The sequence below is a fragment of the Ascaphus truei genome, chromosome 4 (genome assembly GCF_040206685.1).
Source record: "Ascaphus truei isolate aAscTru1 chromosome 4, aAscTru1.hap1, whole genome shotgun sequence".
Taxonomy (NCBI): Eukaryota; Metazoa; Chordata; class Amphibia; order Anura; family Ascaphidae; genus Ascaphus; species Ascaphus truei.
Genome location: NC_134486.1, coordinates 230759988 through 230782777, shown reverse-complemented (window position 1 = coordinate 230782777; position 22790 = coordinate 230759988). Strand labels below are relative to the sequence as shown.

At 41.8% G+C, this 22790-nt stretch overlaps 1 protein-coding gene across 14 annotated transcripts in view; it reads right to left on the bottom strand.

Annotated features, from left to right (window-relative positions):
- The window catches only part of ARID1B (AT-rich interaction domain 1B), a 398185-nt gene that overhangs the window by 59615 nt on the left and 315780 nt on the right, over window positions 1-22790 (bottom strand). For all 14 annotated transcript variants that reach the window (XM_075596966.1, XM_075596968.1, XM_075596967.1 and 11 more), the window contains 2 exons: window positions 17008-17187; window positions 8859-9177 (listed from right to left, as the gene is read on the bottom strand). In XM_075596966.1, coding sequence (XP_075453081.1) covers window positions 8859-9177; window positions 17008-17187 — 499 coding nt within the window. The remainder of the gene's footprint in view (window positions 1-8858; window positions 9178-17007; window positions 17188-22790) is intronic.

The following is a 22790-nucleotide window of genomic DNA, read 5'->3' as shown; positions in this document are numbered from 1 at the left end:
TTTTATTAGAAAAATGCATAGTTTTTCCCCCCAAGTTTCTGCTGGTTAGAGACAATCAGTGGAATAACTGAATTTATTCCTCAAATGTTCCGGATTGGATCTTTTACATGTAAGACTAAATGTATGAATGGAAATAGAGCATACATGTTATTGTCATTTTAGATCTGTCTATTGTCTGTGCGGTTATTGTGTTTTTAGACAACTAATCAAGTGATTTACATCAGAAGTTGTTATAGAAATTGGAATGTTTTGTCAATTGTGCACGTTTATGTAATAAACTAGAAAAATGAATAAATTCACTTGTTTTATTAAGTGATTTACCTGTACCTTTACCATATTCAGTGATGCCACTGATATAATTTTATGGGGAAAAATGTTGTGTGATAATTGTATATCTATCGAACAAACATGAGATAAAGATGAACTTGTGGAGTTTTCTTACACATCTGTAATTGTTAGTCTATGGCTCCAAATGAGTGCGATTTATAGTGGTGGAACAATAAATTACCACTTTAATAAAAAATGTGACTTCAAGGAGTGAGTATAAACACAATAGTGTATCCAAGTCTTTCATGAAAATGTGTCCAAGTTCCAAGCAAAAAGAAAGTAAATGTCATCCAACCGGGTGACTATAATGACAAACAAATGAAATACAATGATTAATAAATAAAAACATTACAAAAAAAAAATATTTTAAATGTAAAGACATAGGCCTTTGAGGAAGGACTTGCGATAAACAAATGTCAAAAAACCAATGATGGAGAGCGACCCCAAATGAGCTAGATCCTCCATGGCTCTACAAAAATCCAGGGTGAGGAAAACATTGCTCCAAATGATTACATTAATGTTGATGGGAATCTAAGCACAGGGGGTCGCAGTTTCTCAAATGTACTGACGCAAGGTAAAATAGTTTTTCCAAAAAGGTGCAGCCTAAATTAGATGTCCCAATTGAGACATGATACTTTAAAAATCTTAGGTGGTTGTGGCCTCCATTTTAATCCTGTTGGAAGGTTGGTGCTGCTCTCATAACGTACAGGTAACGGTATAAGGGCAACCGAAGGGTCAATAGGGAAAACGGTTCCAGATTATAAATGTAGATTTAACTAGGCCAATACTTGCTTAACAGTGACACTGGTGCAACACTTCTGTACTTAGGCTGTTTATGAACTTATTTACAAGATGTCTACGTAACGTACTATGATGTGCTGAAAACATGAAAAACTATACTGTGGTTTACTGCAGTATACTTAGAATAATCACAAGAAAAAAAATCTACTGCCGACAACTTGAGATGACCAAAGGTTCAATAATTATAGGGAAATAGAAAGTAATTAAAGAGGGCGCTAAAGACTAATATAATCGTGGTCAAGATCAGTCAATATACCAAAACGCAAAGTCAAGCACACCAAATAAACAACTGGAATGAAGGAGATCAAATCATAGTCAATTTAACGACTGAAAAGAATAACAGCATCCAACGTTTCACTGCATATAAGCATCTTCATCAGGGGCTATATACTACTGCTGCGGCCGAGTTTATTCGAGCATTTGCCCGTTCTCGGCCACAGCAGTAACCTGGCGCGCGCCGGAGGGTGCCGGGCGCGCGCCGAAGCAGCGGAGGAGCGCCCTCCGATCGGGCGCTCTCCCTCCCGCTGCCGGGTCCGCCGGGTCCCCCGGAACCCCCTGCCGCCGTCCCCCACATCGCGGGACACCAGGGCTCCCTCGGGGAGCCCTGGACGCGCGTGCAGGGGGCGCAGGCACCCGATGACGCGTGACCGCGCATCGGTGATGCGCGGCGCGCTGAGGGAATGCGGCTAGCACGCCGGGGCATCCCCCGGCTTGCGGTGCTAGCCGTGTTGCAATAAAGTGTGTCGGTAGTGTACAACATCATGAATGTCATTAGCACAAGTTATAGGGTTGTGACTATTGAGGCATCTACAAGTAATTTCACACCATTTTTTTTTGTCACAAGCGTCTGAAAAAACCAACAACTTCGAATAATGAAATATTGTGTCTGAATAGCATTTTATAAATGACTAAATGATAGACTAGTGGAAAACTCAGCCTCTCTCTCTCCCATCCTGCACCTGGAGTTTACAACTTCAGAGTCATTCTCAAATCAGTACAAAAGCAAGACTGTTTCCGTTTACACCATGGCTGGTCCCACCTAGGGGATGTAGCAATGGGTGTTAGGTGTTGCCGGGTTGCGAGATCTCCCACGTTTAGACCATCCTAGCTCCTTGCTTCATGGGAAACAGCCTTTAGAAACAAACCAACCACTTTCTCTCACTGCACCTTTGGCCATATTTACTAAGCAGTGCTACTCAAACTTCCAGCACTGCTTTGTAGATATGTTACAGCCCAAGGCATCTTCCAGCATGGAAGGTGTGTTATAGAGTAGCCCTTCTTATTAAATAGAGCCTATTCTGTTTCTAACATCTAGCACCTTGGAGAAAGGCCCTCCTTACCTACTGCACCAGTGTGTTAATGCTGGGATTGTATGGATAGGGTCTTCCTAGCACATTCTAATAACTAGTTCATATAGCGCTTTTCTCCCAATGGGACTCAAAGCGCTTCACAATTACAGTACAGCGCACGGTAAGCAGCACATAGAAACTTTACAGAAACAGTCCCTGCCCAGATGAGCTTACAATCCAACTGTTTGGTGTCTGAGCCAAAGGGAGATAAAATGACTTGCCCAAGGTCACAAGGAGCGGACACCGGAAATTCCCCAGATTCAAACTCGGTGTCAAACTGCACTCTCCGGGGTTTGAGACGATAATCCACATACATCTAGTTCACCAATTGTTTACTGTTAAACTCAGTTTTTAGCATAGACACTGACCTGCTACCCAAAGGAAGAACACACTCTGGCGTCTAGTGGACGAATACTATACAGCACTCTATGTAATTCGGGTCTTGCTCATACCCACACATTCTTAACCCCTCAACCCCCAAAGTTGATTCTCCAAAGGAGGAGAATCGTTACAACATACAATACAAATGATAATTAATACATGCTTTAAAGCTAAACTGTGGTTGCAAAACCCATTATATATAGCGTTCAAGGCCCAAGGACAAAAATGTAGACTACATGAAAGCATCACAATGAACGTTTTGAATACAAAGTAGTTAGATTACATTGAAGTCTTTGAGACTGCTAACAAACTAAATGAAAATACCTTCCAGTGCAGGATACTGCCTTTAGCTAAAAGCAAAGAAGTTTCATCAAATGGTTAATATCTTACCAAACGCTGAGAATTTACACTCACCTTTGACTCACCAGTCAGCCTTTTAGGTTGGACTAATAAGTAGTTCATGCATAAGCAAGCTAGCAAGGTCTGCTTGTTCAGTGCTCTAAATCCATGCATTTAACAAAATAATCCAAGAAAGACAGAGTAAACTGGATTACAGGGTGAAACCACATGTTTAATGGATGTGCCGCTGGTTAAATTCTTAATGTTTTGTACAGGGAAAATTCTGAACTGGGAAAACGATGTAGGTATGGACTGACTGTAACTAGTTTGTGATCATCTAGGTTTGGTTTAGACAACATCAATTTTCTGCCCCACTGGAAAGTAATTTTACTCTGCTGCATGCCATTTAAATTCATTTCGCTTGGCTGCTTAATGCGGCTTGGCAAAGCTCAGCCAAACTAGTTTTTCTGGGCCTTAAACAGGACTCCTGTGCTGGTGAGAAAAAGACCATCTCGATAGCATGCTCATAATAAAATGTTTGTTTTTTTATCCAATTAATAGAAACCAAGAGAATAGTCTTAGTATTTAGAAAATAAGTGTTAACACAAATAGCTCTAATATGTTAATAAATGTTTGAGTTAAATTAATCAAATTCTTTGTGGCTGTATTGGTCCTGTAGAATTAAAAATGTAAGTGAAGAGATTACATTTAGATTGTAAAATCTTCCGGCAGGGACTAATTATCTTCCGGGCAGGGACTATTTTATGTCTGAAGCTCTTATTCCAATTATGTCACATGTATGATTACTGTAAACCGCAATGTACATGGATGGCGCTACACAAATAAAGATATACATACATATACAAGTATATGGAAATTATTTGTGCAGATGTAGCCAGCCTTAATGTTTTCAGTGGCACCGGATTAAGGCTGCAGAAGCAGGGGGGCACATTCAAAAGCATGGAACGCCAGCACCTCCATCGCGACAGACACTGTCCCGCGACGCAGTCTGCGGCTCCGAGGACAGCAAGTTTTGCTACATCTGTAGTTCATTTTAATGGACCAATACATAAATGAATAAATAACTTTATTTCATATAGCGCTATTCTCCCAATGTGAGTTCACAATTACAGTGTAGCGCGCGGTACGCAGCACATAGGAATGTTACATACACAGTTCCTGCCCAGATGAGCTTACAATCTCTGTTTCTGGTGTCTGAGGCACAGGGAGATCAAGTGACTTGTCCAGGGTCACAAGGAGCCAGGTTCCTCCAATTCAAACTCAGTGTCATTGTTATCAGAGTCAGTGTCTTTACTCACTGTGCACCGTGCTGAAACCTCACAGGTCTCCTCCCCAAGCAGATATGAAGACACCAAAGTCTAATTTTTTTATAACTGCGCAATTTGAGCGTTTACGCGCTGTAAGTTTGTAATTACTGAACTTTTGACACGTTTTCCAGCTGCAAAACCAAAGCAAGGTCTTTGATCCAAGTCCTGCGTCAGCCAGTGATTTGGGGACGGTCAATAGGAGGACATGACGCACAGATTATAATGAGATGCATCAAACTTTGCAACCTTGTGCATCACTTCATCTTGTATTAGCATTACAAAAAAGCCACCAGGTCTAAGGCAGTGGAAACTTTTCTGGTTAACTACTGTATTTGTAACAAATGTAAGAAACTATTTCTCCGACTGAGTTTTTCCCCCATCAGAGAGAAAAAAAAAAATAATAAATAAAAAAAAGATTAAACCATGGTGGTGAATTGCTTTTGAGTGAGCTTTCTGGAATTACATGTTGAATACAGAAATTCACCACATAAGGGACAGATCCAATTTTTTTTCAATCCTGACATTATCTTTTTTCATTCACCAACTAAAATGTTTTCTCCCAACCAAGTTTCGAGCCATCAACATGAGGTTAAATAAGTTGTTGCCGTCTTGTACCTCAATTTCTACCAAACAATGGTGAATCCGTGACCTACACAAATCACAAGCAACCAAAAGAACAAAAGGTTTGTAGGAAAGTCAATGAAACAAATAGCGCTTATTTTCGAAAAATAAATCATTACATATAAATATATATATAAAAAAAATATATATATATACTAGATACAAAAGGAATTCCACACTGCAAGGTCAGAGAAGAAATTACTTTCTTCGAGTACGCCTGTTTTAACAATATTCTGAGCAAACAGAACAGAAACTGCACTTGGAAGAATGTTGGTGATATTATGCGCAGATTAACCATAAATGTAACACAGCACTTTCACAGACAGAGACATAGAACAACCACAAAACATAACCAGTGGAATGAGCTGAAAGTATAGCCTCTCTTGCGAGCATGAAGAGTTGGAGCCACAGAAGCCATGCATCTCCCGCCAGCATGGTTAGTAAGAGTAAATAAGTGACTTGTAATGATTAACCCTGTTGCAGCTGCATTGGCACAGCAGGAGAGCGGACAAATGCCACCCTAAGGCAAGGAAGAAGCTAATTCTCAGATTAACTCTTCAGCAGCCAGGGGTCATGTTCACAAACCTTTAAAAGAAAAATAAAAGGAATGAAGATACATGAGGTTTAAAAAAAAAAAAAGGCCAATGTTCCACAGCAAGTCCAGTTTGCAATGCTACCTACCCGTACAGATCAAGCTGCTGGATCATAGGAGCCTGCGCGATGCCATACTTGGGGTTCTGTGAAGAAAACATGGGGCGTCCGCCAGCCCCAGACTGGCTGGGATAAGCAGGTGACCTAATGTATGGTGGCCTAAAGCAGGACAAAAGAACAGGTTTCTTTGGATTTGTACTAAAATAAGCATAAATCACCGTGCCATTTAATATCGATCCCCCAAGAAAATACCCAGGGGAAAGGGGGGGGGGGGGGAGGGCCAAGACTTAGAATAGGCAAATTCCTTTCAATCTTTATTATTATTATTTTATACAAATCTGAAATGAATGTACATTGTTATTAGAATCTGAGAATATCCACCTCCATTGACAGAAGCATGAAGAATTTCAGACTTAATAGGGGTTATTTATCATAGTCTCTCAGCTTCAAAACAGGGCCAAATAAATGACACCAGAGGATGTTTAATTATACATATATATATACCCAGAATCTATTGCTGCAGTGGAAGCGCTGTATGCTGGGCGATAATGGGGAAATACAGGGTTGCAGACCTGTCTAAGACATGCAAATGAATATACAGTAATATTTACAGTTGCTATATATATATATATATATATATATATATATATATATATATATATATATATATACACATATACATACACACACCCAATGGGGTTTTCTCGTTTGATAAATCTGGTACAGTATACTGTATGTGCCCCAGTTTTTCAGCTGGGAGACTTTGATAAACGGCCTTCCTCAAATTAAAATGTCATATGTCTATATGAGTAAATGTAGAGAAAGACAAGCACGGTGATAATGTGCTTTTGTATCATTGTTCCAGGTGCCTCTTTTCTGCCCTAGGTTTGAGGACTCTGATATGCTCACCACAGAACGTTGGCAGATTTGCCGCTTCTGGACGGAAAATTACAAGCGATGCAATGAATTAAGCAAAGGAACAGTTCTGCACAACCTTGCCATCTTAGAGTTTGGACAAAATCCATCTTGGTTTTGTGGATATAAACCCATTTAAATAAAGTAAAATCAAAATAGTCTGCTTATAGAAGACACCTGGGGACTTGTTAGTGGCAGCTAATCTTGCAATATTTGTCAGATTTTATAAGCGTCCGTATAGATTCGCCTATCCCTTGCCAAGACCGAGGGCAATAAGCATATATCTTATTTAGGGTAGCTGTCTGTAGTTGCAATAGTTACTTGATGAGAATGAAAAACGACTTGAAATGGTGCGTTTTAAACCAGGCAGAGATTCAAAAATGAAATGCATGTAACAAAGCAAAAAAAACACATGGTTTGTGAGAGCAAAGGAGTCTGGGACCAAAGCCTGTTAACATTCTGTATAGCATATCTGATAATACATTGGAGGTTTATTATTTTAAACTTCAAAACCAACATCTTATCAGATTCAGCTCATCACCGACAACAGGAAATAACTTGGTTTATTTCTTTCCCTTACAATAAAGAAAGCAGGAATGAATGTGTTCTCCTTGCTGAACGTGTATGGGAAATGATTCCCGATTGCAACGATTGCAAATGACATGTTTTTTTGACAGGCGCTTTCCTAGTCTGAGCTGGAAACATGTTTATAACCAAATAGGAGAAGGAGCAAGCCTACCACATAACAACGTGGTTCTCCCTCCCTTTATCTTTTGCTCGCCTTCATCATTGCCGAGAAGGAAAACGATCTACTCATAGCCCTCATTTTCCACTTTCACAAATAACGACATATTCAATTAGTGCTAAATTAGAATATAGAGTCAAATAACATTCGGCAAGACACGGTGTCTCTTGAAAACACCGCACGTAAGGCCCCTGCAGCACTGGGGAGGTTAATAGTTTGTGGGTATGAACTGATAATAGCTACAGAATTCTGCTGACTTGCAGAGCAAGTGGATAGTGCAAAGGAAAATGTAACGCTTTCATAAGCTTTTAGTGATCGTTTGGCTGAGCTACAGGTATGTAGCCATGCTGTAAAATGGTCTGCAGTTCCACTCCTGCTGGCAGTAAGCCTGGTAAGTTACAGGGTTGCCAGCAGTAATCATGGAGGTTTGCCCTCACACCCTGGTGAGGTGTCATATACATGGAGGGGAGTGGCTGCATACTCTGAGTCCATTGTTAGTGACATCAGAGTTGTGACAGTTCCTGAAGTATATAAGGCACAGCACTGCCCAAAGTTAGTGTTGAACAGAGGAACAAGTCTGGGTTGAGACTTGAGAGTGCAGGGACCACTAGTGAGGTGGAGGCGCTGCACGTGATATAGGTAGCACTCGCACACACTACCTCAGCCGCACACACTACCTCAGCTACCTGTCTGGGTTGACAATTCCCGAACACCATCAGGCGGGAGACTCAGGAGTCCTGTTGCCAACAGGTGCACCACCAGACACGACCATGTAATGGGGGCTGGATAGACCACAGGGGCCAATGTGAGTTTGGGTGGGGGCCCTAGACCCGTTACATATACTACTGTACTACACATATTTGCAAGGAAATATGTTTTGTGAGGGTTGGAGGGAGGTGCATCAAAGATCCTATTAAAATGATGCTTCTTTCATTTAACGAGAAGATTCAAGTTTGGGGGGGGGAGGGGGGAGGCATGGCCAACAGCTTATCAGGCTGCCTCAATCCTGACACTTTAGAAGCTTCATCTCCAGGCACATGCAAGTAGGTTATTGCATTGAGATGTACATGGCTCAAGACTGTCGACCACTTCTCAAAGTAGCCTGCCACTGCTGCCTTGGGGTGTAAGTGTTTAGACCCCCTCAGACAATAAATGGTTCATGTGTCACTCAGTGAGCACGGTAACCACTAGTTGTGCTATCTTACTGTTGCTACAACAGAATAACACCTTTTTCAAGCCCTGGGATTAACGTAGGAGCCATGATATTGGAGTAATTATGTGGTATCTTATTGCTGCTGAAGGTATCACAGTAAAAGCAAGGCTGTAATTCTGCTGCTAACACACACACACACACACACACACACACACACGGTACTCTTTCTTCTCACAAAGTAACCGTACCTGCTCTGAGCAGAGTTAGCTGCGGCCTGCATCACTGCGGCAGCTGCCTCCTGTGCCTTACGGTTCACATTTGGCATGGGTGGGCCCATCCCCGGGCCTCCCTGCTGAGATATACCGGGAGAGCTGGGGGTCATGCTGCCCATGTTTCCGGAATATGGTCTGTTCTGCATTCCGCTCCCTGGTATCCGCCCCAAGGCCATGGTGCCGCTTGGTACCTGTCCATGCATCTGGCTGTTGGCATTCATGTTCATGCCAGGGCCCGGACCACTGTAACTCGTGTTGGGTACTCCGGTATACGTTGGTGGCCTGGAGTAATTGCCTTAAATTGAAATGAAAAAGAGAGTTTTATTAGTGAATAATATGTTCACACTAAAGAGGTGCATACAATAATTATAGTAAAGAGATCGCAACAAAGAAGCCTTTTGGCTTGTAAATCACCATACAATTTTGATTGGCCAGCAGATCGCTACACGATACATTAATAAAGTCAGCATTGCATATTTGTTGTGCAGTCCAACATTACATTTAAAATGTAATTTGTATCCACTTTTTGTAAAAATAAAAAAATTAAATAACACATTTTCATTTAATTTACCCTCTTCAACCTGATTAGTTAGTTAGATTAAAAGCAGTTTCTGTCCTGCTGAGCCAAACGCCACTATTTTTAGCTCCTGGAACCCTTTTGAATGACTTAAGAACACTTTAGCCATTATCAACAAGTGAAATTCCTTCCAAAGGTACTGAAAAAAAATAGCCCTATTATGTAAATAATATCCATTTATTTAAATTATAATTTATAGTAGATGCATTGGGGTCCATGTATCAAGGCAAAAGTGGGGCAATATATACAGAGAGATTTTTTGCCCCAGAGTTACACCATTTTTGCCGTGATACATATGCCCCATGTAATGTCCATCTGAAGGAGATGGTGGCCACCTGGATCTACATGTCTGGAGTGCTACATGATAAAAACGAGATTATCATTTCATTGTAGAAAACTTAAAATTGCTCACTCAAAGGCAACACCTTTACATTTTTATAATGGGCAGATTTAAACAAAAACTCCACCGGCAATCATATCAATAGTGGTAACAATGTCACTAGGCGTATACCGGGGTCACCATTCCCCACCAACAAGAAAGGCCAATTTATCAAGTGCCATTTTACCCTCCTACATCCACTAACAAATAAAATCAGCACGGCCACTAGGATCCCCGCACCAATCGTAATCAGGTCAAAACAATTAAACATCAGGCTAAATATAATTGCGCTGAGCGGGTTGTTGCTTTCATGTCAACAGTTCTGACACTGCTCCATCTCACAGTGGGGTATACAGACATTTCTACTGGATACACAGAACCATCTATGAACCTGAAATGATCACTCATTTATTGTTCAGACAAGCCATCGTGCTTTTAAACATATGGTCTTGTAGTTATGCAAACCAACTGCCTTCTATGAAAAGAATTGATTGTTATACCACTGGTGCATTTTCTTGGCCAAAACACGCGTACTACGTCAATTTAGTTAAGACAATAAAAATACCACTTGTAATTTAGTGAACAGAGGTAGCTTTCATTGTATATTGTATGACATGCACTGCTATAGCATCAGCTCAACCATTTGTAAATTGTGATACCCATGCTGATTTTGACACTACAGATGACGACGGCTTTCTATGTTTTACTTCATGATTTCCCATGTTGTAGCAGTACGAATCCATCTCAATGTATTTTTAGTTTTTAGACTTTAAACGCAAATCATTTTGTCCATGTTGTATTTTTATAGATATGTATTCTTTGTAGCGCTCTACATTTTTTTTACACACACACACGCACACAGTCTTGTGCTTGAAGCACTAGTCTCTGAGGTCATACGCTTAATCTCCTAGCACTGCAAGTACAAAATAATAATTTTTCTTATAAAGCGCTGACAACGTATGCAGCGCTGTACATATTTTTGCTTTCATGAGTCCCTGCTCAGATGAGCTTACAATCTAATTTTGTCGCCTGAGGCACAGGGAGATAAAGTGACTTGCCCCGGGGTCACAAGCAGCTTACACTGGGATGCGATCCAGGTTTAGCCACTGAGCTACTCTTTCAAACTCCAATACCATTGATGTTGGAGCTCTTTGTAATTACAACAATAGCACACTACTATTTGGGGGGGGGGGGGGGGTATTTATTCGAGTTCGTTCTGTGGGATACCTTACATCACTGCTTTAACTCTCACTTTAACCAGACATCAATCATTTTCAAACACGCTGGTCGAGCATTTCAGTGAAGAGGTTAAAGCGGCACAAATAAATGGAATAAGCTTCCCAGGAAAATAAAAAACGCTTCAGGGCACAAGTTAACCTACATTCATTTCTGTGGACCCTATGCTATAAGCGTTCATAAGCCACTTATCGAGCACTTATCGGTTAAAAATGCTTACTACGTTTCTGTAAGCGTCGATAAGTGGACGATAAAAGACTGAATCGACAATATTTTGAGCCTTTAAAAAAAAAAAAAAAAAAAAAACGCTGAGTGAGCGGTGATAAGCCACTTATCGGCAGGTTCTGAAACTCGTGCAATTGTAGTAGTCGTGAGTAGCTTATCGAGGCCTATCGCGGCTCTAGAATGGAGAGTTTTTCCCCGCGGGTGTCTGGGAAAAATATTGAATGTATGTAATTTTATTTTTTAAGGTTTTTTTGATTGTATTATTTAGTTTTTATGTTTTTCATTGCCCATTGACTGATAATGTATTAATTTGTGCCCGTTTAGGTACAGATAAATACTGTGACAGCCAATGTATTTATTGGCAAATGCATTTTTTCTATTGATTGTTGTTTTTTCTTTTCCTGTTAATTGTTTGGCTTAAATTGTTTGTAATTTGGATGGCTTGTTTCTATTTCATTTTCCGATTGTTTAGCGTTTTTAATTAATTTATTTTGTTGGCTACTGGTTTTAATTGATGTGTTGGCTAGTGTTTTCATTAATTAATTGATTTGTTGGCTAGTGATTTAAATTCATTAATTGTTTTGTTGGCTAGTGCTTTTATTTATTTAATTGATTTGTTGGCTAGTGCTTTTATTTATTGAATTGAGGTGTTTATGTGCTTATGTATATCTTTTATTATTCTTTATTTTTGGCCTTCATGCTTTTTGATTAGGGTGACCATTGACTGCTATTATATGGGTATGATGTACCACTATGCCAATCAATGGGTACAGTGTGGGTATAGTGGTCCCGGGGTGGGTGGATAGGCCTCCCGGGTGTGTAGCGGGGGAGAGTGGGTTAACCTCAGTTAATAACCGCTATAGTAATTAAGGGGTTAGGGGCCGTTACATTCTATTTTTTCATGGGTTCTTGCTGGCATCGGAGGACATGGACCTGCAGTATGCTGACGAGGATGCCCTTCATGATGGCAGGGGTAAGTAGAAAGTTTTATTTATGTTATTTATGCTGGCTGGCTAATGTTTTATTTATTAATGGGCAAATGAGCTATTATCCATATCTGGTTAATAGTTATTTTGCCCATTACAGTACTGTATGTGTTGGGGGGGTATTTATTTAAATGTATTTTTTTTAAAAATGTTGGACAAAAGATTGGTACCGCAGGCTAGCGGGGACCCGAGGGCCCCCAGACACCCGTGGGGACCACCTGAGGACCCCAGACACCCATGGGGACAACCCAAGGGCCCCCAGACACCCGCGGGGACCCCCTGAGGACTCCCGGGGGGACTATCTGAGCACCCCCCGGACACCTGCGGCCTCTGGTATCAATCATGTGAGGGTAGAGGAGGTGGGTATTAGTGTTGTTGTGTTTTTAATGTTTATTGTGGATAGCAGCTGTTTTAATATAAATTTTATTACTAGTGTAGATGAGCAGGGGGCCTCCGGAGCAGAACCGTGTTGATTTGATGTCCATAGATACACTGCTTGCTGAGATACAGATCCCGTTATGGGGTGCATGTATCTCCTATCCATTTAAATGTCCCGCGTCACGTGACCGTGGGAATAAAATGCATAGGAGATACCGGCATCCCTTAACGGGGCCTGTATTTCGGGAAGCAGGGGGTCCCCGGACCTAACATCAACGCGGTTCTTGCCATCTAGGAGCCTGCAGCTAAGGATTTGATGCTCCTTACATGGAGAAGCGCAGTGATTCTATATTTGTTTAACATTTTCTGTTGGGCCGAATTAAAACCTTAGCAGCACACTCCTAGAGGGCACCACTATTAGGGTGTTATTAATGTATTTAGCCAAATCACCTGCAACTGCTTTATTGAGCAGCTTGCGGGAGGCCAGACCCTCCTTTTTCAAGGAATATAATCTCACAGTATGGTCCCTGTATTTTCACTATTCACTTTACTTGCAGACATGTAAGTATCCTCACTGGTATTTACCAGTTTTTAACTGCACTAGGTTATATAAGCATACAGTATGCTTGGATATATTAACCCCTTCTGGGTTTATTTCACATAACATTAGTATGCATTTAGCATAGGGACCTGCTATAGAGACTTACCTTGACGTGGTTAGCAGGCTTGGCATTATTTGATCAAAGGATGTATACCAAAAGTCTCCTTTATCTTATAGATTTTTACACCATATATGCTTATTCCCCATTTATTGCAATCCCAAAGGGAGAAGCGCAGGGATTCACTTTCTGTTTATATATATATATAGATATATATAATATATATGTACTTGTGAGCACATTCACATGTCTTAGAAAGGTCTGCAACCCTGCTTTTCACTATTCTATATATGATATATATATATTATATATATATATATATATATATATATATATATACAGCTAAACCCCGTTATAACGCGCCTCGTTATACCGCGATTCGGTTATAACGCGGTTTTCCCGTGGCTCCCGTTTTTTTTTAAAAAAAAAAAAAAAAAAAAATTTTTTTAAAAAAAATTTTTTTACATTTTTTTTTTTTCACACTGCACACACTCACTGCACACACACTGCTCATTGCTCACACTGCCACACTGCACACACACTGCACACTGCACACACACTGCTCATTGCTCACACTGACACACTGCACACACTCACTGCACACACACTGCTCATTGCTCACTGCCACACTGCACACACACTGCACACTGCACACACACTGCTCATTGCTCACACTGACACACTGCACACACACTGACCACACTCACGCACACTCACACACACTTACGCACACTCACGCACACTTACGCACACTCACACACACTCACACTCACACACACTCACACACACACACACACACACACACTTACACACACTTAGACACTCACACACACTCACACACACTTACACACACTTACACACACTTAGACACTCACAGACACACACTCACACACACTCACACACACTTACACACTCACAGACACTCACACACACTTAGACACTCACAGACACTCACAGACACTCACAGACACTCACAGACACTCACACACACTCACACACACTCACACACACTTACACACACACTCAGACACTTACCCACACTCACACACCCATATACACACACACACTTTCTCTCCCATATATACATACACACACACTCTCTCACTCTACACAGACGGGCCGCGACCAGCACCACCACCCGCTCCCCCCCCTCCTCCCGCGCAGGCAGCGGGAGCACCGGGGACAGCGGTGGGGAGAAGAAACCCCCCGCTACAACCTCCATGTAGGCAGCATGGTTCTGAGGTAAGCGGCGACCTGAGGGGACATCCCCACTCCCATCTCCTGCCCCGCGGCCTGTCCCGAGGTGACAGGGGGAAGCGGGGACAGGAGAGACATCCCCGCTCCCATCTCCTGCCCCGCGGCCTGTCCCGAGGTGACAGGGGGAAGCGGGGACACTGCACACACTCACTGCACACACACTGCTCATTGCTCACACTGCCACACTGCACACACACTGCACACTGCACACACACTGCTCATTGCTCACACTGACACACTGCACACACACTGCTCATTGCTCACTGCCACACTGCACACACACTGCACACTGCACACACACTGCTCATTGCTCACACTGACACACTGCACACACACTGACCACACTCACGCACACTCACACACACTTACGCACACTCACGCACACTTACGCACACTCACACACACTCACACTCACACACACTCACACACACACACACACACACACACACACTTACACACACTTAGACACTCACACACACTCACACACACTTACACACACTTACACACACTTAGACACTCACAGACACACACTCACACACACTCACACACACTTACACACTCACAGACACTCACACACACTTAGACACTCACAGACACTCACAGACACTCACAGACACTCACAGACACTCACACACACTCACACACACTCACACTTACACACACACTCAGACACTTACCCACACTCACACACCCATATACACACACACACTTTCTCTCCCATATATACATACACACACACTCTCTCACTCTACACAGACGGGCCGCGACCAGCACCACCACCCGCTCCCCCCCCTCCTCCCGCGCAGGCAGCGGGAGCACCGGGGACAGCGGTGGGGAGAAGAAACCCCCCGCTACAACCTCCATGTAGGCAGCATGGTTCTGAGGTAAGCGGCGACCTGAGGGGACATCCCCACTCCCATCTCCTGCCCCGCGGCCTGTCCCGAGGTGACAGGGGGAAGCGGGGACAGGAGAGACATCCCCGCTCCCATCTCCTGCCCCGCGGCCTGTCCCGAGGTGACAGGGGGAAGCGGGGACAGGAGAGACATCCCCGCTCCCATCTCCTGCCCCGCGGCCTGTCCCGAGGTGACAGGGGGAAGCGGGGACAGGAGAGACATCCCCGCTCCCATCTCCTGCCCCGCGGCCTGTCCCGAGGTGACAGGGGGAAGCGGGGACAGGAGAGACATCCCCGCTCCCATCTCCTGCCCCGCGGCCTGTCCCGCGGTGACAGGGGGAAGCGGGGAGCGGAGGGACATGCCCGCTCCCATCTCCTGTCCCGCGGGATGAATATGCGCTAAAGCGCGGCGGCCATTTTTTTTTCTCGCGACCCCGTTAGTAACGCGGTGGTCTCGGGGTGGACCCCGAGACCCGCGTTATAACGGGGTTTAGCTGTATATATAAATATATATATATATATATATATATAAATATATATACATATACACACACACACACCACCACCACTGCTCTGTCCCTCATCAGCACAGTAAATGTTTAGATTTTTCCTGGGTAATGAGTCACACACTACTTCTTATCCCTTTTAACATGGACCCTTATAAACTTGTGCCTGCCATATTATACAGTTTTTCCGCACAGCTAGGGTTAAAGAAGTATTTGTATTTGCTGTAAAATTTATATATATATATGTCTGTCTGTCTGTCTGTCTATCTATATATACACACATACACAGAGAAATCCAGGAAGAAGAATGCCAGTCTTCTTCCCATGTTTCCCTAATGGATTAGTAATTCATTGGCTAGGACTCTGACAAAAAACAGATGGCCCGAAACATTAAATACAATGAATCCAGCAGCTGCTGAGCTGGCCCACATCAGCTGGACATGTCAAGCAGCCAAGTCTGGGTGCCCACACACACTTGTAGATTTGGGTACAGGCTGGCGCTGCTAATCTGGAAACCAGCAGCCAACTCTCCCTCCCCAGGGGAATATCCTTGAGATGAGGATGCTCACTTAACCCCTTCGCCACTACTGTAATACAAAGAAGGATGTGCTATATTGTAGGATATTTCCTTTAGCACATGTTCTCTGCTGTCTATGTAAAAAGTACCTCTGTATCCGAAGATTACCTGATGGGTATGAGGAGAATGAGTATGTGAAGCAAAATGTGTAAAACAAATTATTTTACTCCTGTACCGAGAGAGGGAAAGCGGTGTAGAAAAAGACCCAAAAACAAAAAAAAGATCAAGAGAAAAAGAGAGCGAGAGGCGACACTCTGAAAATGTGGAAAACTACTTTTATTACTACTACTGAAGATGTTGAGGATATATAAAACATCTTCCCAAATAGGCTACAATAAAAGAATTGCAAAGCTGGGGCAAAAAGTTTAGCGTCAAAATTAAAATGAGCTGGCCAGTTCTCTTCCACTCCTAAAATCTATTATGGTCAACATTGTAATATTATTATTTTTTTACCTTGTGGTCCATACTGGCTCATCTGAGGTCCGTAACTGCCACTGGAGTTGCTCTGTGGAAAGCTGCCCATGCCAGAATGCATTTGTCCTCCTGGAGAAGGATGAGGAGACATGGAAGGTCCAGTCGGCTGAGGTCCATACTGGGACATTTGGTGGTTTCTCTGCGCACCAGATATAAAACCTACAAAGTATACAACAATTATGATAAGAAGAAAGAAAAAAAAATACCAACAGATTACCTTGTATGTCTGCCAGATTAACCCATTTAACCAGAGATGAATACAGATGAGCTCTGTAAATCTGACATACTGCCACACCTTTCAATTGACCAAAAAGAACATAAAGTACATGTAAAAGTGTATACAAAGCTTTTAATAAATCCATAAGGTTGCAAAAATTCTAATAGATTCATCAATAGTTATTCGAACCAGCAATAAATCTTGGTTCTAGAGGACCCAGAATTTTATACTAAAATGTGTTAAACCCAATGACTATTTTTTACGTCTATGAGCATAAATAGATTTAAGAAAGTTTTCGTTATTAAGAAAAACTATTGAAATACCTGAACTGTCACCCAATATATAGTTCTTTTTACTTTGCATTATCTGAATGATCAAAGGATCAAAGTGAAATCCTTAAACTTTGTCATTTGCTTTTTCTAAAACAAATACAACATTGAAGCTGTAGAAGAGACTTTTGATGTATTACAAGTTCATGAACAATTAATAATTATGAAATCAATCTATATTTATGTACGTACCATTGTAATATCTGCATTTATTTTCCCAGACATCAACAAACCCAGATCATTATTATTTAAAAGCTGCCCTACATGCCACACGAAATTAAATAACTTGTCGATTGCCCCGTGGCTACGATTTAGAACAAAATATATTTAAAAAAAATCTGACAACTGACCCCATATAATGTTAGTGGCAAAAAAAAACACCTCTTATGGCAATTATTTCTACCGAAGAAGTGAGAAGCACTTGTTTTAAATCAGTGCTAATTATGTATAAGTTAAAAATTTTACAACACAAAGTTCAACTAGCGTGTGAGAACCAAACCTCTTCCTCTCTGCGGAATTATTTGATGCTACTGTTCTCCCTATTAGCTACCGTCTTTGCATTAATTCAAGCTAATGCTGTATGTATGTATGTATGTATTGGGATTGGGTGACTTATCTTTTTTATTCAGATGCCCAATACAGTTTTTCATGATTACTGAACCGAGTGCAGTCTTTCTTTACCGGACGAGAGAATGGTAATGTTGTTTTTCTATTATTTGAGACTAGCACCTGTCTATATGAACCAGTACATTGAGTGCAAGCTGTGATGTTGGTTTTTATATATATATATATATATATATATATATATATATATATATATATATATATATATATACATGGTCTAACCACAGAAGAGTGACTCTATAAAACCTCATTAGATTACGAGACTCCAGTTTACGTAGTGCTGTACCCTGAAAAGCCCAAACCGCAATCTACATTCTTCTCCTGGAGGAATAGGGGGATAAAATAACCTGCTCACATCACCTTGTTCACATCAATACGAATATCTGCCTGTAGCGGCCACTGCCTCTTGAAGACAGGCTACTCATTTTCATAAAGGTAGCATGTCCTTACTTGTACACAGCAGTGGCCCAGAGGTTCGTGCAGAAGGGAATGCCACGTAACCCAGCTTTTAGCTGCCTAAGTTGGTGATTGACTGCTTCCATTTTGTCATGTTGTTAATGGTACACTGTGGCATTCCCAAATCATGTTGGTTTTATGAGGACAGATCTACGCTTGTTACAACAGGTTCCATCAGCTTTGGAAACTATATAGTGTGGAGCTTTCAAACCTCCTGTAGCTCAACCAGCTGGGCTATTTAGGTAGTCAACTCAAGTCTCCTGTTGTTTTCATTAGTAGTGTGAGGCCATCCACATTAACTAAATAGATTGATGATGATAGCTTGTTGATCGCTTTTCTTGGCACAGATTTCTCTGAAAATGTGCACTTGAAGAATGTGCTGCACCCCGGGGCAAAGGAACCAAGGGCTTTCCAGTCAAACCCCAGGATATAGTCTCCATATACAAATATGTGCATGCATGTCTGTGCATAGAGGATGGGGAGGGGGCGGGGAAGAGTGAGACCGAGAAAAAGAGATAGAAAGACAAAGAAAACAATTCAGACAGCAACAGTAGGAACGCAGCAGTGGGGTAACTCACCACCACGGCTGTAAAAGACATGCCCCACACAATGCTGTGCGTTATTTGTCACACAGCATTGTACAGCAGGTGTGACTGACAACTGTGGAACAAGAAACAATCATGGTAGAATCCTATTTGTACTTTTATTCTGAATATCACGTATCCTTTTCAGTGACACGAGTCTCAAATTAGCCCATTGCTAATTAAAATGTAACTTTTTTTACTCCAGAATGCCCAAATCTCACACATTAAGGGTCTAGTTTTGACATTCAGATTATAAACAGGCGCCGTGTGTTGCACTTTGCACTACCTAATTCTGTCTTGCATGTATGATTTCAGTAAATGGCTTCAGGTTGTTGTGCAGTTTATTAAACCAATGTAAAAATGATCTACCGATTCTGTACTGTGTATGAACTTTTCAGACTACAAGGGTAACAACTTGTGACAAATGATGAAAAGCTCCCACTAGATATTCTGTTGATCTGGATACAGATACACTAGATGCTGCAGTGCTGTATTCCCAATCCGCTGTTGCAAATGGAATCTATGGTTAGACACACTGTACTGTAGCTGGCAAACTTGACACCAATTATAATACCATAGAACAGATGACAGACTGAATGTCCATGTTCCTTCCTATGAAACTAGGCCACATTCCACAGAGATTACAACAAATTTTTTTTTTTAAACATTTCTTTCAGATGAGATTGTGCAATGGTGTTAAAGACGAGGTGGCTAATGCATTGCTGCCTGAAGTGGGAGAGAACCTGCTGGTGAGATATTTATAACGGAAAAGTGCTTACTTTTATAAATAACTTGCGCCTGGGGAGGAACATTTTTTTTTCTTGGCATGCAGCGCTCAGATTGTATGCGCTAAAAGTGTCTACATGGTCTAACCACAGAAGAGTGAAGAGTGAATCGGAAAGCGAGCCGACACATGCCTTTCCAGTGTCTCTGGCAATCCACACAGTTTTCAAACGGACAATTAAACACCTGCCAGAATGCATAGCAAATACATTTCCCCCCTCACTCTTGGCCCGGTGATTATATGACATCAGTCACTGCTAATTTATTGGCTCCAACAAAAGTCTGCTTCAGGTTCCTTAACACTCAACATTCCAGTCCATAGTGGATCACATGAACATGTAATCAACTTTGCAACTATGTTTTAAACAGTGACGCCAATATGGCGATAGATCCCAGCATGCTTTGCTGCAAGAGTAAAGGGAACTGCTGTAGAGACATTTTCTCTAATTAAAAAAAGGACCGGCACAAGGCAGTCCAGCCACTAGGGCTGGTCAATGAAGCAGTGGTTTGGAAACACTGGTTTGATTTGAACATTTTACTGTTATTGGTTTCCCACAGTATCGCGAACTTTACTCCATGTTCTCATGAGGTCTTGATGCAGTTTTGTATTTGTTTTTATTTAAACACATTCTGCTTTCATTAGCCAACACTTCTATTGAAAACCAGAATTGAACTGCAATCGCATGGTGACATGGAGCTAGGTTGTCAATACGGATTTTGATGTTCACATTTTCCTTTGCTCCTCACTTCCATATCATTACTGAATATTTAAGATGCAGCATATTCTACAATCCAGCCAGCATATATGTGATATAGGTGTCTTATGTTCCAGAAGGGATTAATATTGCCAAGTAGGGTTGTGTTAACCAATTGATAGTTAAATACTGTTGTTACTGGGTTCTAAAAGTTGCAGTTATCTGAAGGTTAACACTGTGCTAATGATCCAGATCGTCTTCAGATTTTACCGATCATGCTAACAGACCAGCGAATGGAAATTCATAAGCCAAAATTTCAGCATTTAGAGTTTGATGGCACGATAGATGAAATTAAATTGAAATACTCTATATTCTCTGCACCACAAAGTACAAAAATCCCTGAAAGAGGACATACAGATATACAGCATTTTTTTCAGCACTCTGAAAAGAGATAGTGACCTCAAGACAACTCAAGTCTTTACCTAAGCAGATAGGAGCTGCAGGTCACTTTAGATAGTTAATATACCGCAGGCTCGGCCAAAGTACCACAGGCTTACCCAGGAAGTGGCCTGTTACTGTTGCATCTTAACACATATACAGTAATATGAATAATTTCAGAATGAGAATATGGCAATTACATTACAATTATAGAAACTATTGTGTTCATTAAGCTTTTTGGGGAACATATTAATCTCCTGTATTATTTCCTTGGTGCTGCAGCGTACTCAATGCCATAAATAGGAAGAAAAATAAATCTATACTGGGGGTTGCAATTTCCGGTGCCTGGAATGCAAAGAGAAATAAACAGATTTGCCCAGTGTCACCAACAGCTAGCAAAGACATTTGATCTACTGTAGGTTCGCCCGCTCTCTAGCCAGTTGTGTAACCCGTGAACGGGAAGGAAAGAATTGAAGGAGGCTGGAGAGCAGAGGCGGCTTAGCCCCGAACACATGCTGACGGACATAATGGAGGCTGTGGGAAGGACGTTACGCAAGTGTAGGAACACAAGACTGCTGTTCAAAAGATCTTGGAAGACGATGCTCGGCGGTCTTTTCCGCGCAGATCTGACAGGCACAGAACAGTGCCAAGAAACTGCCTCAAGCCACTGAATACATTTCCAGCAACATCACAGCAACTGCGACAACATCAATTCTGCTCGCGAGCCATGTCCAAAAGGGAATGTTCTCAGTGGCCCCATTTCCATGAATCTCAAGGACTAATTAAACCCTCATTATCAGCTTCTAATTATTGCAGTGTTCTGGGATTTTAAGTGCCTAAATCCCTGAAGGTGCAGTGGTGCTTTAAAAAGAGAAGAGTCAAAGACAAAGAGATGTCTAGATATTCGGAAACTCAAAACTGTTCCCAGACCCTTAGACGACACAAATAATAATAATGTTTAACCACATACCGGTTAAAAAAATAAATGAAAAAAAATGAAAAAGCAGAAAACTGCAGCTAGTAGGTTTCTTAAAAAAAAAAAAAACACAATCCGGACCCCTCCGAGCCCTCTCTCTGGTAAATAAAAACTTCATCGGCTTCATTACACTACACAATAGCCCGGCAGATAGATAAATGACTGCAGCGCTGTGTGTGTGTGTATGGAAAGACATGGAAAATCCCTTATTGAACAGGCTGGTGAATGTGCAAGCACGCAGCAGGGAGCGGCAGCGGGGAGAACAGGGCCAATGTAAACAGCAAAATGGTTCCAAAAGGACAAGTCAACCTACACTCGGCAGCTCAATGCAGTGCCTTTGAAGCAGCAGTTCCACGTTGCATGTCTGCTGGCATTACTCCCCCGCTCTACAGATAAATGATATGTCAGTGGTTCCGCATCTGTGGTCCTTGAAGATTTTAGTGATGCTCCCCACAGCCATTCAAAATGCATTTCAGGCAAGCTGTCTCCTGCAGTCTGGGCATGTTTTTAGCTCAACCTACTAAAGGATGATCATTAGATACCGGTCCAATATTGTTCAAATATGTTCTACTTTTATATAAATATATTGATACATAGAAAACAGCTGCGTGTGGTGGTCATTCAACAAAGTGGTCTGCAATATCAAAACATCGGAGCGTC